At 54.0% G+C, this 17,056-nt stretch overlaps 1 protein-coding gene across 20 annotated transcripts in view; it reads right to left on the bottom strand.

Moving 5' to 3' along the window:
• Positions 1-17,056, bottom strand: part of PCBP3 (poly(rC) binding protein 3) — a 212,307-nt gene that overhangs the window by 40,467 nt on the left and 154,784 nt on the right. For 16 of the 20 annotated variants that reach the window (XM_067739703.1, XM_067739697.1, XM_067739705.1 and 13 more), the window contains one exon: positions 13,007-13,142. In XM_067739703.1, coding sequence (XP_067595804.1) covers positions 13,007-13,016 — 10 coding nt within the window. In that variant the 5' untranslated portion in view covers positions 13,017-13,142. Of the gene's footprint in view, positions 1-9,028; positions 9,124-9,850; positions 10,007-13,006; positions 13,143-17,056 lie in introns of all 20 variants that reach the window. The other 4 variants (XM_067739709.1, XM_067739710.1, XM_067739712.1 and 1 more) reach the window with 4 other exon arrangements.

Genomic DNA, 17,056 nt, shown 5'->3' with positions numbered 1-17,056 from the left:
TGGTTTGTCTTTTCATATCTTAACAGGGTCTTTCATGAAGCAAATGCTTCTAATTGTGAGGAAATACAACTTCTCAATCTTATCTTCTATGACTTTTGTTTAAATTTTTTATCTTTTATGAGCGAGCCTTCTTTTCCTATATTTTCTCTTAAATAGGTTATAATTTTAGATTTTACGTTTGGATATTTGATCCATTTTGAGTTAATTTTATGTAAGGTGTGAAGTTCAAGGGTTTCTGTTTGTTTGTTTTGTTTTGTTTTATGCATTAGCCAATTGTTTCAACACCACGTTTTGAAAAGACTGTCCTTTCTGTATTAAATTGCTTTATTACCTTTGTCAAAAATCAGTTGTCCATATGTGTGTGGGTGTATTCTTGACTCTATCCTGTTTGATTACGTAAGTGCCTATCCATCCACCAATACCACAATGTCTGGATTACTGCAGCATTATGGTGACATAAAATGACTCCAACTTCAATCTTTTAAAACATTCTCTTGGTTTAACTAGTTCCTCTGTGTTTTCATGTAAATTTAAAAATCATCTTGTTTGCATCTACAAACAGTCCTGCCGGGACTCTGACAGGAGCTGCCTTAAACCTGCAGACGCACTTGGAAGCACTGGCACCGTACGTTGTGTCCCGGCCGTGAACACGGAGCTCTCTTATTTAGATCTGTGACTTCTCTCATCAGTATTTTCTAGTTGCAGCACACAAATGCTGTGCATATTTTGTTATATTTTGTTACACGTGTAGCAAGTATATAACTCTTTGGAGTTCCTGTAAATGGTGTGTTTTGAATTCTGGTTTCTGATTGTTCATTGATGGTATATAGAACAATATTGACTTCTGTATGTAGACCTTGCTTTCTTAACAACTTGTTAATTATTACTAGTTCCAGGAGTTTTTTTGGTAGCCTTAATGGGATTTTCGAGGTAGACAATCGTGTTTTTTACAAATAGAAACGGTTCATTTCTTCCTTTCCAATCTGTATGCCTGTTCCTTTATTTACTTGTCATACTGAACTAACTAGAGCTGTGTCCTCTGTTCAGCAGGAGTGGTGAGGGCAGACACCCTTGTCTTGTTGATGATTTTAGGGGCAAAGCAGTAGTTTTTCACCAGTAACTATGATGTGAGTTGGTAGGTGTCGCTTACGCCATTGCTCCAGAACCAAAACCTCATTTGATCTTTTATATTGATTCAATTGGCAAAATCTATTTATAACCAGTACTACTTAGTGAAATTCTGATAAAGCAAATTTTCCAATCATTCTTTTTTAAAGGAATATTCAAATCAAAGGAGTTCTAGTACAATAACTACTGTCCTAAGAAGACGTGTAGCTATAACATGCAGCCAACCGCACACAGTACACAGGCTTGCACTTATGCAAATGCACTCTGTCCTAACACAGGAGGGCCAGTCCCAGCCCTGTTTTACATATGAGTCCCACAAAACTGAGTGACCACAAGTTGGCTCCAGAGCTCATGCGCCTGACCGCAGACTGTGAACTAGTCAAACATATGCCATTGGCAGCATTTGTTTCAGATGTGAAGAAGGGAGACCCGCGTTTGGACGTGGCATGTGATGCCCGAGCCCTGAGGCACTCTCCTCGGGGGAGGGCCAGTAGACTTGGACAGTAAAGCAGAAGCCCTTTTACAGCAGTCACGCTGCCTACAGGTGCAGCACGCGCCAGCGCGAGATTTCTCGCCCAGAGACGGGAGCTGGAGAAGTCCCGCCAGCCAAGTGCCTTCTGAGGCCCGCACGGCTGCGGCAAGCGCACGGCGGCTCTGCCCCGTTAGCTGTGCTTTGTCCAGAGCTACACCCAGGGCCTCAGCTGTGCCGGGGAGAGACCGTGGAGGGGCCCTGCGGGGGGAGGGCCCACACACTTGATTTATCCTGTTTAACAGCTCACTGCCCCATCAGGCTGCAGGAGGCCAGGACTGCACAAACCCGCGGAGCTTCTTGGCTGCTTTTGGCTCCTGGAGGACGCACAGTGTGGAGCATGTCCTTGAGGCTGGGGAGGAGGGGAGACTTCTGCAGGAAAATGCTCTTGCCGGTCTCAGGTAACGTTAGAAAGACACTCGGGCCGACACAACCTGACTTCAGTGAGCGCTGCACACAGCCTGCCGGCTCCTCACTCAGGTGTCCGGACAGAAAAACGTGCCAGGCTGGGAGGCTGGCTGCCTGCTCACCTCCTTCCCTGCTCCAGAGGCCGTGGAGCGCGGGTCTTTCCTCTTGCTGGGAAGGTGTGGGCTTCACCCAGGGATACTCCTGTCCTGCCTCTGGGGAAGTGCCCAGGGTCTAGGGTGTCACTACATCAGAGCGTACGGCTTGCAAACATTCCGATTATTTCAAACACCCCATTTCAAGACTAATAACACCTCTGTTGCAGAGATGGTAGGACTCCCTTGGACCCGACTCTGGTCCTGCGGTGAGGCCTGGGTGTGGACTTGACCCTCCGGGGCCATGGCTCCCAGAGCCCGACTTCTCTGTGCGCCGGCCACTGCACACAGCAGGTGCTCAGCCTGTCTGTGCACCGTTTGCCTTCCCTGGACCCTCTGGCCACAGTGGGAGGCTGACCACGGCAGGGACCGTCCATCTAACACTCGGTTCCTAGCAGGGGCCTGTGCTGGGGATGCAGGACCAAGCAAGGAGCGTCCCTCACCCTCCAGGGGCTCAGTTTGGTGGACAAACAAGCTGCAGGCTGGTCCGCTGCCCGTCCAAAAGGCTGAGTCCACATTCGGTCCCTCCCCCGCCCCTCGGCCGTGTGCTCCAAGTAGGTCAGAGAGCCGAAAGCGCCTCTTCTGGAGAGGAGAGGACAGTCGCTCACGGCCTCTGGGCCAATGGGATGTGAAGGTCCAGAGGCTGGGGAACAGTCCCCAAGGGGAGCGTGGGTGGCCTCCCTCCTGCCCTTGCCCTGGACGGGGGATGGGACACTTAGACGGGGCGCCAAGTGCAGGCGAGCTGCGCGTCAGGAGAAGTTGGAGACCAGGGCAGGAGCGCACGGAGCCCGCCCCTTGGGCCTGCAGACTTGGCGCTCTGCAGGCGTCGGTCCAAGAACAGCTTGAGTTTTCTGATGTTGCACGACTTGGCCCAGTGCAGCAGACTGGAGGCCGGCAGGAGGGAAACGGCAGGGATGGAGCCGTGCTTATCCACCCCACCGTCCGGCGACGTGTCCCTGCACGTGTGTGTGGTGGGTGTCCGCCCAGGACATCAGGATGAGCCGGGTGCGCAGCACAGCACGGAGCGTAGAGGCAGGTGCAGCCCAGGCAGAGCCCCTGGGAGCCCCCAAGGCGGAGGCACAGCCGCAGTCATGTAGGCAGCAGGCCCGTCACTGGGGAACCGGTCCTGCCGTGGGCCAGTAGTTCCAGCCTCTGATCAGCTAGGAGCTCTGAGTCACATATTAACAAACAGAACTGGCAATGTTGGAGGACTACTAATCACAATACCCCAGTGAGGTTTACACCTGGAGTAGACAGGTAATTTAATACCGGGAATTCCGTCAACATGCTTAATAAATTAAAAGATTAGTAAGTTAAACAGTCATACACACAATACCAATACCAATACCTAAAGCTGATACGGCGTTTACCATGTGGCAGGCACAGTCCTCCCTGCAGCCCCGCCGGGAAGTGCCCCTCCAGCTCACAGACCGGATGCGGGGCGGGGGCTGGGGGCAGGCAGGGGGCTGGGGGCAGGAGGCCACAACGAGCCGAGGCCTCAAGCTGGGAAGCGCAGAGCTGGGCCCCAGCCCCGAGGCAGGTGCTGGGAGGCACTGAACGTACTGCACAGCCTCCCTGGCAACACAGGACAGGAGAAGCGCCTTGAGTACGGTCAAGACCATCTGCCCCCAAAAAGCAAAGCACTGGTTTCAAGCCTGTGCCCCGGGCGCCATTTTTCACTGGGGAAAAGGGGGACACAGAGCTCTTATTTCCAGCTTCTGTTACAACAAAGGGACATAGAGGGTAATTTATACCAAGAAAAATGCGGGAATCAGGGAATCATTTTAGATAAACATAACCAAAGAAAGGGTGTTGCCCTGTTAGCGTGAAAAGCAAAAGAGGCCAAGATTAGTTGAGCTCATGAGATTTTGAAGGAGAAGTAAAACCCAACCAGTTATGAGGAAAAAGGTTGGTTGGGGGCACTCTGGTCGGGGTTCCCTCCCGGAGCTCATCTCGGATTTGAGGTGGCGTCCGTCACAAGGCAAGAACAGAGCAGGGCCCCACTGCCCGACAGGAACAGACTCCTTCACTTAGTAACCAGGGGCCCAAAGAGTGCCCTCGACCCGTGCCAGGGCCGCTCCCTGGGCGGCACGCAGGCTGGCCAGTCCAGGACTTGCCTGAAAAATGTCCTCAGAGAAACGCCCCCAGAGCCATCCCTCTCTGCAGGCTCCGAGGAGGGGGGCCTGTCCCGGGAAACCCACTCCCACCAGTTCACACCAGGAGCTCGGCCTCCCCGCCACACAGGCTCCCTCAGGGCATCACCACCCCCATCCTCAGGACCCCGTCGGGACCCTGGAGAACAGGCGGGGAAGGATGCTGAGGGCAGGAGGCCCGAGGCCAGAGCGGGGGTGGGGTGGGGGGAACCAGAAACGTGAGGACCCAGCCCTCCCAGGAGCTGGGCCCTTTTCTGGGTGCTGTCTCCCCAGGGCTGCCCGGGTGAGGGTGCCCCAGGTGCCAACGGGGTTCCCCTGTCGAGAGGGCGGCTTCTCTTTCCTAAAATGACCCAGGGTCACCTTGGCCTCCAGATGAGAGCAGCCCAGGGGGCAGAACCGCCAGTGGCCCCCCCACCGCCCCAGCCGGCGCTCCTGATGTATTTAATCCCCCGGACTTCCATCCTCTGATGGCCCGTTAATCCCGCAAGCCCTGCGCGGTCCGCTCCCGGCAAGGCCTGGCGAGCTCTCTGAGCTGTGCTGGGGGCGCACAGGCAGGCGCATGCACGGGAGGGGCTCCCCGTTCCCACCTCCCAAACACAAAGGCGATGTGTAAAGCCAAGCACAGACACGGCGCAGGTAACCCGCACAGCACCCAAGCGGGCTCTAGCTCCCGACCTTGGCCGGGAAGAAGTGGGTCACACGAGCTTCGCGAGACAAGGGCTGGGGGCAGCAGGACCTGAGCTGAACAGGACAGGACTCGACCGAGCTGCCGGAGCCGACCCGCCCCTTCCCCCGAGGGTCCCGACAGGCGCAGCCTGCGAAGCCTGTGGGCACTGCCTCCGCGTCCCGGCACCCCTCGCCCATTTCCTCAGCACCGGCGCCGGGTCCTTGCTGACTGGGGGCTGAGCTTGGGGGACGGGGACAGCGGTGATGCTCTGGGCCCGGGCGGTCAGCTTGCTGTGCTTCTGGAGGCCAGGCCAGGTGGCTGTCCCGGAGGCAGGCTGCGGACACAGTCGGGGGACAGGGCCCTGCCCCTTCCCTGCCTGCCCAGCCCAGTCTGAGGCAGGGACCTCTGGAGCCGAGGGTGTCACCAGCTGACACCAGCTGTCCAGCCACCCACGGGCCCCCAGATGCCGCTCGGGAGGCTCTGTGGCAATTTAAACCTCGAGGTGTGAGGGTGACAGGGTGGGCCGTGGGCGGACCCCTCTCCGCTGGGACACAGGATCCCGGGGGCTGGGAAACAACTGCCTCAGAGCAGACTGAACCCCACCCCTGGGGGCGGTCGCTGTTGTTGGGTCCTGTTCTGAGCATTTCCTAGGGACACACGTGACCTTTTGCATAAACATCACAGCACGTGTGTGCGTCTCAGCTTGACTTTAAAAGCAGTACGATTTAGAGGCTGTAAAACACGCACAGCTTAAATCACAGCTGGATTTCACCCCCACACTTACCGGGAGGTGTGACCGCCAACTCAGGACAAGGAACGACCCGCATCACGGCTCAGCCCCAGCTGGAGAGCTTGCTTAGCGCCCAGGGCGCACTTTGGGGGCAGCCCCCTCCCACCAAGGTCCCTGGGGGTGTCTGAGCTCTAAGCAAGGCAGGTCGGTGCTCTGTTGCTCCTGCCCCCACCCAGTGGGACTTCAGGGTGCAAACACGGTCACGTGAGACTGACTCTTCTGTCACCGGGCATCGGCCTCCCGTTTGGAGCGAGGCCCTCGGTGCCTCCTGGGCCCAGCGCCTGTGGGGTGCCCGTCCCTGGAAAAGGCCGTTTCCAAGTTGCCACACGTCCTGTCTGAGTCCTTCAGCTCATCATCTTGGCGCAGAGGCATCTGTGTTTGATGTGAGATCAAGTTCTGACTTGGTGTTCAGCTTTTTTTAATAGATAGCTGATGGACCCAACACCATTTACTGAATAGTCTTTCTGTTCTACCACTTTTGTTAAAGCAAACAAAACAGACCCACCTCCCTCCAGACCAGTCTCCTCCACCGACGTCCATCACCGGTTTCCTTACTCCTGCCCGGCGGTGTGTTTTTATACAGGTTTCTTTCCCTCTCCTTTCTTACCTTCTTCTGGATTGTTCTTAACGATACCCCGCGCCCCCCCCCCCGGGGCGGGGGCTGCCCGCTTGGGGAGTGAGCCCAGCCTCAGCCCTGCCCCCACCGGTCCCTGAGTCCCCGGAGGCCCAGGGCCGTCCCTCCCGTCCTCCCACCGCCGGCCGCCGCCTGGGGCTCGGCCTGGGCAGGAGGGGAGGCCACGTCTCCTCTGGTTTCCGTGCTGCGGGCAAGACTGTTAGCAGTGGGGTCTCCGTGAGGGAAGGGCACACAGGGAACAGACCCCGCTTCCCTCAGGACAAGAGACTCCGCTGCCAGGTCACACGCGGGGAACAGGACACACATGGCTCGGCTGTGACCTTCCCCGTGCCCACCCAGCCGCAGGCACCAACACCGCCGACCGCCGTCTGCCCGTTGGCTCCTGCGCGGCGCCGCCCGCGGCTCTCACACTCACGGGCACCAGCGTCCCCAGGAAGGTTCTGTGGATCACAGAACCAGGCTCAGCCCAGAGCTCCTGACTCAGGCGGTCGGGTGGGGGTAGACAAGACTGCCTCTCCAGAAGGTTCTCAGCTGGTGGCAGGGGTTAGGATCCTCTCGGAGAAGCACTGACAGGCACCGTCCCCTAGAGCGGCACGGGCATGCCCCGGAGAAGGAGCTGGGCCCTTCCCAGGGGTCCGCCTGGAGCACCGGCTCCACCCCGACGGGCTGCCCATCCTCAGACCCCGATCTCTGAAGGCCCCCCTCGGCCAGAGACAAGACGGCTTTTCAAAGGCTCCAGCCCCGGGGGTGCGCGGGACCCCAAACCTTCCTGAGGCTGCTGGGCCCGGTGATGTGCCCTTCACAGCGGTGGCTTTCTGCGCCTCCTTCCGCAGAGCGGGGGCCTCGCAGAGACAGTGGGGCACCGGCGGGGTGGCCCGGGGTACGCGTGCAGAAGGCGGCCCAGCTCCTCCCACAGTCCTTTTGGTCCCCAGACGAAGCCAGACCGAAAGCCAAGAATGTCCGTCAGAGACCGGCCCAGGCCAACGTGAAGCACAAGGTCGAGCTGCTGGCCGTCAGGAGTCTGCGAGGGGGGCCGGGGGGGCCGGGGACAGAGACTGGCCCTCTGCTTAGGGCACCTTCCTCTGAGATTGTGTTCTTTCTGGAAAAACAATCTTCTATTCCGCTGGTAAAAAAGGGCAAGTCAGTGCTCCTAACACTGGCCGGGGTGCAGGTTTACTTCCAGGTCTTGTTGCCCCCCAGAGCCAATTATGGGGCATACTTTACATGGACGCACATGAACCTGCTACCCGCACGATGACCGAGCCATTGTCCCAGCCGTGAGGACGTACAGGTGGAACAGGAAAAGGAGACAATGTGAAAACTGCATTGAAATACTGGGCACTTTCCCAGGCACAAAGGAAGCGTTTAGAATCATAAATACAAGAAAGATCGAAAATTCCTGCCCTATCTTAAGGAAATAGTAGAAAAATTTCCCTTTCTTCAAGATTGCAAAACGGGTAAAGAGCCCTTTAGATATAGTTCACGAGACTCTTTCAAAGGCTGCAGTTGGAAGGAATTGGGTATCACCCTGAATGCCTAATATTTCTACAAGGGAAAATCTTATTTTGTTACCAAGGGTGCAACTGTTGTTTCTACGTCTCAAATGTGGGGGAATTTATCATCTACAGCGTCCACATTCACTTCTGTGGACTTGGCTATAGACCTATGTGTCCTGGAAAGCCAGCTAAGATACACATTTTAAATATTTTATTTCTGAAAAGCAAAACCCTTTTCTCCAGTAGAACACACTCAAATCAAATACCATACAACTTTGGTTTCTGGCAAACCACTCTGGAAACATTTTTTTCCCGGGACATCCTAACAAGAGCATATAGTTTGTCTAGATGCGCACCAGCGGCCAGCCCACGGCAGATATTGCAAACATTTTATATTCTACTCGTTACCTGCAAAATTTCTTCATCAGACACCCTGAACTAATGGAATACTTTGACTCACTTATAGGACAGGTAAAAAAAATTTTTTTTGTTATTTATAAGCTACAAAACTCACGTTACTTTTACAAACACTTTTAAACACTGGACCTTTCCCTGCTTCCTCACACAGGAATCGTGCTCGCTGGCCTCCCAGGGACAACAGAGGGTGTTACTTCTCATCTAGCATCGAGCTCCACACGCGGCAACACACACGCATCGACCTTACTCTAACGTGCGTTTCACGCCAGTGGATGCCAGCGGCTCACCTGGTCACCGCAGGGGTGGACATTCCCCAACGAAGGCGCCGGTCCCAAAGAGGGAGCAGAGTCCTGGGCCCCGGGGATGACCAGCCTCTCTGAGGGGAGGATCATACTCCCACACCTGCCCCAGGAGCACAAACGGCTGAAAAATGACCTGTTTGTTTTCTACGTAATAGCTCACTAACACTGGAGTGTCAGCAGTAACCCCGATCCTGAAAGAGGAGTCGTGTTGTCAGACCAGGGGAACGTCTGGAACTCTCGCTGAGGACCCCACGCTCCCGCTCCGTCAGCACTGGGCACAGCCCAGCTGGATGGCCCTGCACACCCGCTGTCTGGGCTCCGCGTGGCCTCGGCCGGGCCCGCAGCCCCTTACCTCAGAACAAAGCCACTCTGTGCAGTCGGGCAGGGCCGGATGGATGTGGCTATCAGACAGATGGTCACTCTCCCCCTTTAGAGAAGATAAAAATGCTAAAGGAGAAAAATTAGAGTGTGGTTTTGTTCTAAACCAGAGGACGCTACAGATCCCATTGGCCTCAGGTTGGAGACCTCGTGACATGGGACCAGGCACATGTGACCTACTTTTCTCCCGGCTCCCCTCGTTCCGTTGGAGGGGTGCGCCTGGCGGATGCGCTGTCATTTTAATGACGCCTTCCCCCAACAGGGGCCACCGCACAGACCGCCGTGCCTGCGGGACATCGGCCACGACAGCTCAGGCCTGGAAAAGGAGGGGGGCAGAGACCTCGGGCCCATGTCAATCGAAACACAGCTCTGCAGAGCTGAGCCATTGCCGCCCCTGTCAGCTGTCTGCGCGCTAGGGGGCTGGGTCCTCACCAGGACAAGGCGTCTGAAAGGGCACCACCGGCAAACCCTCTCCTTCCCCCAGTTTTCTCTCCCTTGTGATCTAGGGCTTCTAGGTGCTGCCTTGGAAGCCAGCTGTGTGCAGGAGCTTAGACAGCACTGAGCGCTGCGCGTCCTGAGAGGAGTGAGCCCGACGGTGGGGCTCTGGTCTGGGCAGCGAGACGGAAGGACCGACCCAGACCCGTGAGAGGACGAGGAGGACGCAGCTGGCCCCCCGGTCAGAGCGGGCACTGCCTCCAAGCAGCAGGAGGTCGCCCTGTGACGGTGCTATCACCTCCACCTCTCGCCGTCTCACACGAAATCAGATGCAGACCAATGGAAAAAGCCAAACACCTACCAGGTAGTGGGGAAACTCCGGCGCAGAGAGGACTCGCTGTCCGGGAGGACGAGCCTGGCTTTGCTGGGGGTGGTGCCGAGCTCCCACTGGGAGAGCCCGCAGAGCGCGGGGCACCTTGTGACGCCAACCGGGGTGGCACCTGCCAGATCAGCCTGACTGTTCGTTACAGGAAAAAATGGAAAATGCATATAATGCAAAAGCCCTGTAACTTCATCCCCCAGAAAGACCACCAGTGAAAATGGGGTGTTTTGAGGTCGACCTCGTTAGACTTTTTTCCAGTAGGTGTGTGTCATTATACTTTTTAACAAAAATAGGCCCAAACCACCCAAGTTTGTCCTGTTTTTCTCACTTAACATTATATACAAAACATTTTTGTATGTCACTATATTTAAATCTACACAGTAGTGATCAAATTCCCCATGGTACCCCATTTTATGCATAAGATTTTATGCATTTAATTTTACGCATTTTCATGCGTAAGGATAGAGTCAACTGCAAGGACCGTGTATTCTGGGTTTTTGAATTGTTATATTAAACAGTGTTTTAACAATACTCTTCGGGTGGACCTCTCTCTGTCCGTCTTTTACTGCCTCAGAGTATTTCTTTACAGAAGGTCAAAGGACACACGTGCTCGAGGCTCTGGATAGGGTGACAAACCGACCCAGCCAGCGGCAACCCTGCGAGGAGGGGCCCTTCCCTGCGCTCCCGCCCACACTGGGCAGCCTGTAATCGGTGCCCACTGGGCCCGGCGTCCTGGGGATGCCAGCATCAGTGGCTGGGCAGGGGAGGAGGATGCCAGGAGCCCTGCCATATGTCCTGCACCGTCAGCTCGTCCAGACCCCGCAACAGCTCTGTTAGGGACAGAAAAGGCAGCCCTGTCACTCGGGCTCGCTCACGGTCATAGGGCACAGGCCGCTGAGGGCCCCCTCGGCCACTGGGAGGGTGCTGGGAGGCCTGGGCACTGGCCTTTGGGTCTGGTGGGGGCAGCAGTGGTACAAGGAGAGCGAGCGGCCACGCGAGGCCGCCAGGGTGGGGGTGGTCACGGTGGGTGGACGAGCCGCCAAGGCCCCCCGCCTGATTCTGCGCGGGGGCAGGTGGCTGGGGGAGGAGCTGCGTCCCTCAAGAAGTGACAAGGGAAGGGACAGCGAGCAGAGGGGCACGAAGGACCAGAGTCACGGGCCGAAGAGAAGGAGCTGAGGGCACGGGGACCACACAGGAGGCCAGAAGGTGCAGCCTGGACATCAGGGGGAACCGAGGATGGCGGCATCCAGGGTGTCTGGGGCTGACAAGCCCACAGCCAGGGGCAGGGACAAGGCCAGGGCAGGACAGGACCGCCTTGCCAGCTGTGCCTGCTGGCTGTTTCAGCGTGGGTGTCGGAAAGGGGGGACCCACACCGCTGAGCACTATGCCTCCTGCTTTGGGGGGTCGTGTTCACCGTGCTAAGTGGCCGCTCACTCGCTTGCCCACGGCTGGGGCTTCTCTGTCTCACTGGACTCCACCCATCACCCCTGCAGCCTGCCCAGTGCCCGACACAAGGTCAGGCGCTCAGGCCTTGGAGCACAGGGGCACCTGGCAAACGTGGCCGGGCAGAGGGCAGGCCCACAGGCAGGGCAGGGGCCCCCGGTGCGGGGCTGGGCGGCCGGGGCGAAAGGCAGAGAGCCTGGTGGGGTCCGTCGGCCCCCGCCTTTGCTGAGCTGCAGCCTGGCCTGGGGGTGGTCCGGGCCTGTCCTACACCTCCACGTGGTCCCGAAGAAGCCCAGTCAGACGGCTCTGGTTTACATAACCAGCCTCGCTCTTGCCAACAGCCCGGGACGTGCCAGCCGTGTGGAAGGAGCCATTCCTTCCAGCTCCTGTCCAAAACCAGAGCCGCCGCCAAGTGACCTGTCACCGACATTCACACAAACAGACACCTGGAGGCTGGAATGATTTTAGCCTCCCTCTGCACAAAGCAAAGGTCCAAACAACACAGCGCGCAGGCTTATGGAATTGGGTCAAGCAGCACAGGATTAAAACTGCTGAGCTGCAATTAAAAAAGCGAAGCAAAGCCAGCCAGACAACATTTGGATAGGGCAGAAGAGAAGCCGCCGTGGAGAAGAATGAAGAAAGATTTCATAAAGTCGGTGAGGGGGCCCTGCACCCCTTATTTAGTTTTGTGACTTTTTAAAGATGCACGTGTTTCTTTGACAGCCACCTGGGAGATAGGTTGACTCGGAACCTGTACAATGTGTACGTCGTGAACCCCGATTAGTAACTCCCGCAGCTGAAAACAGTTTCTCAGTGGCCACCTCTGCAGTCCCGCATGAATAAGGCACTCTAGAATGCACTCTTCAGCCTTGGGCAATGCCCTCGTAACCTGAAATGCACGGGTGAATAAACAGAACTGGCCTGGAGAGGACCAGGCGTGAGAGCTGAGCAAGGAAACTTGGAGGCCTCCATTTACAGTGAGACACCGAGGCCAGGCAAAGTCGATACTGCAGGCTCGGGACCCCTGAAGCCCCGGCAGAAGTCGGACCTCAGGGTGCTGGGTGGAGCACACAGCGGCACACAGGACACACAGGCTCCGGCACACGCCCCCCACCCCCCGCACACGTGCACACTGGCTCCTGCACCCACACCCACACGGCGGGACGGTCAGCAGGGCCAGGCCTCCTGCAGCGCTAGCACGGGGCGCTGCGTGTGGCTAGTGTCCCTCACAGACCCAATAAGCAAGCAGACCACAGAGCCAGCTCTTCAGATTCCACACCTAGTGGAATGAGGCCACGGAGGCCTGAAAACAGGGAACACATAGGGGAACACAGTTCAAAGGCATCCCACGTTCCTCAAAAACTCAAGGGAAAAAGCCAGGGAGAAACATTTCTGCCTCAGCTTAAACCTGCTTCTTCAAATTCTAGACGTGCCTTTTCAAGAGCCGATCAGGAATGATGTTCCTGTCCGATCACATTATTGCATCGACTTCCTCTCTTAAAGTTTCCTTTTTCATGGCTCGTCTTCGCTCCCTGGCACTACTCCCGGCTGACACCATATCACGGACTAAAGAGGGTGAAATACAGCATGCTGCCACTTCAGACACATTCCATTGTTCCGTGGTGAGTCTGACTTTGCTACACATTCTTGGTAAACAGACAAGCAGACAAGGGCCGCTTCCCAGCCACTCACCTTCCCCCATAAGCAGGCTGGACGAGTCAGAGCAGGCCCATAGATAGCGTGTGTTCACACTCGTTGTGACCTAGAGCATCACAACCAGAACCGGCGATTCACAGGAGGACCAACTTTGGTCGTGGAGCCCACCGACCTGAAACACAAAACACAGGGGGGCAAATGAGCTTATGGATTAGGACCTTGTCCGTCGGGACTGAGCTTCAACAGAACTGCTTTCATGCGTTCAACAGAGCAGCGAGCGTTTCTTAAGATTCAGGCATGAGACGCGTGGGATGTGATGAAATGCCAGTGAGAGCTCATCCTGGGACCTGCCTTATGCGCCCCTCAGGGGCCTCCACTGCACAGGTGAGCAGTCCAGAAGTGCCTGGTAAAACTGCATACACTTTTGAGAATATAAGTGAAACAGTCAACTTTCTGCTTGTAATAGTTAGTATATTCATATGTACGTATACTGATTTTAAAAGTTATGAAACTATATATTAACTTAAACACACTGCTGGTTTTCTACTTTACAGCTGGTATAATCATTTCACTTGAACCCTTCCATGTCAGCATGCAATCTGTCCACCTAGTCTTTTCCAGAGTGCATCATTTTCTCCCTGGTCTAAGTTTCTTGACTCTTCACTTTTTGAATTCACATTGTTGCCCAAACAGGAAACTTCATCCCCAGGCACAAGAACTCATGTTCATAACATACCCTCTTTGCTGTTTTTCAAGTCCAGGTGTAAGGACCTCTGCACATTATTGTCAGGGATGCCTTCAAAGGCTCTTTACAACAGCATCCAACATTTGGAATTGTGAGGGCAGAGCACCAAAAATAATGAGAAGCCCATGTTACATTTCTCTGTCTTTCTCCATGTCAATCAGGTAACCATTTTAGGCAATAAACTACATCACTAAGTCTGTTTCAAGCTAAAATATCTTACCCATATCATACCTTGAGGTTCAAAGTGAAATAAATGAGAAAATACGAAATGTAAGGAAACGCCATGAAGGTGACACTGAGCAAAAGCCTCCCTCTTTCACAGGGGCAGACGGTGTCTCCACTGGTGCAGAAGAGCGTCAGCGTGTTACTGATTGGAGGATCGGAGAGGCCTGAAGGTCACGAGTGGGAACTCATCAGAAAGCAATGGAAGAACAAGGGATTGTCTTGGCTCCCTTTTGCCAATTAGAAAAGAACAGTCTTACAGATGTAGAGAACAAACGTATGGACACCAAGCAGGGAAAGTGGGGAATGGTGGTGGTGGTGTGATGAATTGGGAGATTGGGATTGACATATATACACTAATAAGAATAAAATAGATGACTAATGAGAACCTGCTGCATAAAAAAATAAATAAATAAAATTCAAAAAAAAAAAAGAAGTCTTGTACATACAGTGCCAGGAAAACTGATAGCACACACCAAAGAGTGCACTGCACCTTACCTTACACCACAGGCAAAAATTAACTTCAAATAGATCAAAGACCTAGACTTAAGAGCTAAAACTATAAACATCTTGAAGAAAACACTGGAAAAAAAAGTTTTCATGGCATTGGATTTGGCAATAATTTCATGGATATGACAACAAAAAGCACAGGCAGCGACAAAAAGTAGATGAACTGGACTTCATCAAAATTAAGGACTTTTGTGCATCAAACGGCACTAATAAGAATGTGAAAATACAACTGACATAATAGAAAATATCGGCAAATCAGATACCTAAGAAGGGATTAATATTCAGACTATATATAAAACTTCTACAACTCAACAATAAAAAACAATTAAGAAATATACAGAGGATTTGATATATATTTCTCTAAGGAAGATATAGAAATGACCAATAAGCACAGGAAAAGTAACTCAACATCATTCGGCATTAGAAAAATGCAAGTCAAAACCACAATGAGGGCTTCCCTGGTGGCACAGTGGTTGAGAGTCCGCCTGCCGATGCAGGGGACACGGGTTCGTGCCCCGGTCCGGGAAGATCCCACGTGCCGCGGAGCAGCTGGGCCCGTGAGCCATGGCCGCTGAGCCTGCGCGTCCGGAGCCTGTGCTCCGCAACGGGAGAGGCCACAGCGGTGAGAGGCTCGCGTACCGCAAAAAAAAAACAAAAACAAAAACAAAACCCACAATGAGCCACTTAGGATGGCAATAATAGTAATAATAATGAAAATGATAATAATAATAAGAAGAAACAGAAAATAACAAATGTCAGCAAGGATATGGAAAAACTGGAATCTTTATACATTGCTGGTGGAAATATAAAATGATATAACCCCTTTGGAAAACAGGCTGGCAGTTCCTCCAGAGTTCCTATATGACCCAGCAACTCCACTCCTAGGCATATACCCAAGAGAATGAAAATATACGTCCACAGAAAAACCTGTACATGGATGTTCACAGCAGTGTTGTTCGTAACTGTCAAAAAGTGGAAACAATCCAACGTCCATCACTTGATGATGGTGGATAAACAAAATGTGGTGCATCCTTATAACGGGATGCTATTTGGCCACAAGGAAGGGGATGAAGTACTGACCCGCACGGCAACGTGGATGGACCTTGAAGACATTATGAGAAGGGAAAGAAGCCAGACGCGGAAAGCCACATGTTGTGTGCTCCCATTGACAGCAAACGTCCAGAACGGGCAAGCCCACGGGGACAGAAAGTAGGCGCACGGTTCCTAGGGCTGAGGAGAGAGGGTAATGGCATGGGTGTGGGGTTTCTTTTGGGGTGATGAGAACGTTGTGTAATTAGATAGTGGTGGTGGTTGCACACCTTTGTGAATATGCTAAAAACGACTAAAATGTGCAATTTTAAAGTATGAATTGTATGGTATGTGAATTATACTCAATTAAAAAGAACAAAGGTAATAAACACTCAAAAGCTTCTTTTTAAAAAGGCAATGGAAGAGACCTCGTATTAAACATCACAGAGTTAACATGTGTTTACTCCACCCTTACAGAAACCGCACTGCAATGATGCTCATAAAATAAAACAGCACAAACCCACAGCACTAAGAAGTCAGGAGGAGCGAGGAGAACCAGCGAGAGCTCTCAGCACAGCCCTGGGGTCTGGGAAGTGGTGAAATGGGGTAAATAGGGAGCGAAGCAGAGACATGGACACCGCAGCCTCTAAGGGAAGAAGCCACCCGGAAGCCGCCCGTTCGCCCCCTATTCCAGGAAGAGCTGGGCCTGCAGGCACCGAGTGGTTCCACAGGTCAGAGGCGCAGGGAAGTGGGTGGAAACAGCGGTAACAATTAGAATTGTCTGTGAGGGAGCATTAGGGCCTCAAGGGCCATGGCACCCTTGTCACCAATCAAGTACTCCTGTTCCCAGGGACACCCAGAGGTCTCCTCTTGGGAAAGGGTGACTCTTCAGGACAGAAATGCCGGCATCAACCCAGGAGTGTTACGGGGACGAGAACTGAAAGAACACTGAGATCTCATGCTCCTCCCTGAGGCTCTCGGCGTCCCAGCAGACAGGGTTACCCTCACAGTAAGTCTCACAAAGTAGAAAGAGCATGACAGCAGTTTCTGATGACAGCGCAAGAAAACCAGAAGTTAATGAACTAAAAGACATTCGATTTGAAATTTATATCACCCTAGAAACCTCTGAAGGGAACTCGTTTACTAAACATATAGCCTGACCTGGCACTAGGTTTGGTTAGAAGCACCACGAGACCAGCAACACGGAGAGCGATGTGACAGACTCGCTTGCGCAATGACCCACTTCTCCCAACTTCAGCCACGGCTTCAGGCAGCGGGACACCCAGCTCCCTGCGGAGCAAGAGGTGGTGAGTGACGGGGACAGTCTCGGAGGGAAGGCTCTGCCGTTCTCTTTTCAAAACTCAACTGGTGCTGGAAAGGGGGGTGACAGAGGAGATAAAGTGAGGTTCACGACTCCCCTCTTCACCTCTGCGGCCGCCCCTCGCTGTGCGACCCACTTAGTGACGACAGTTGCAGTGGTGTTCAGTGGCTCGCTGAACAGCCCGCCACAACGAATCAGTTTCAAAGGACCAGAGCCCGAGGACGGCGCATCCCCTCCCAGGCACAGTCCAGACAAAAGC

The sequence above is a fragment of the Pseudorca crassidens genome, chromosome 5 (assembly GCF_039906515.1).
Source record: "Pseudorca crassidens isolate mPseCra1 chromosome 5, mPseCra1.hap1, whole genome shotgun sequence".
Classification (NCBI taxonomy): Eukaryota; Metazoa; Chordata; class Mammalia; order Artiodactyla; family Delphinidae; genus Pseudorca; species Pseudorca crassidens.
The sequence above is the reverse complement of the archived record's forward strand: the minus strand, read 5'-3'. Positions and strand labels throughout refer to the sequence as shown.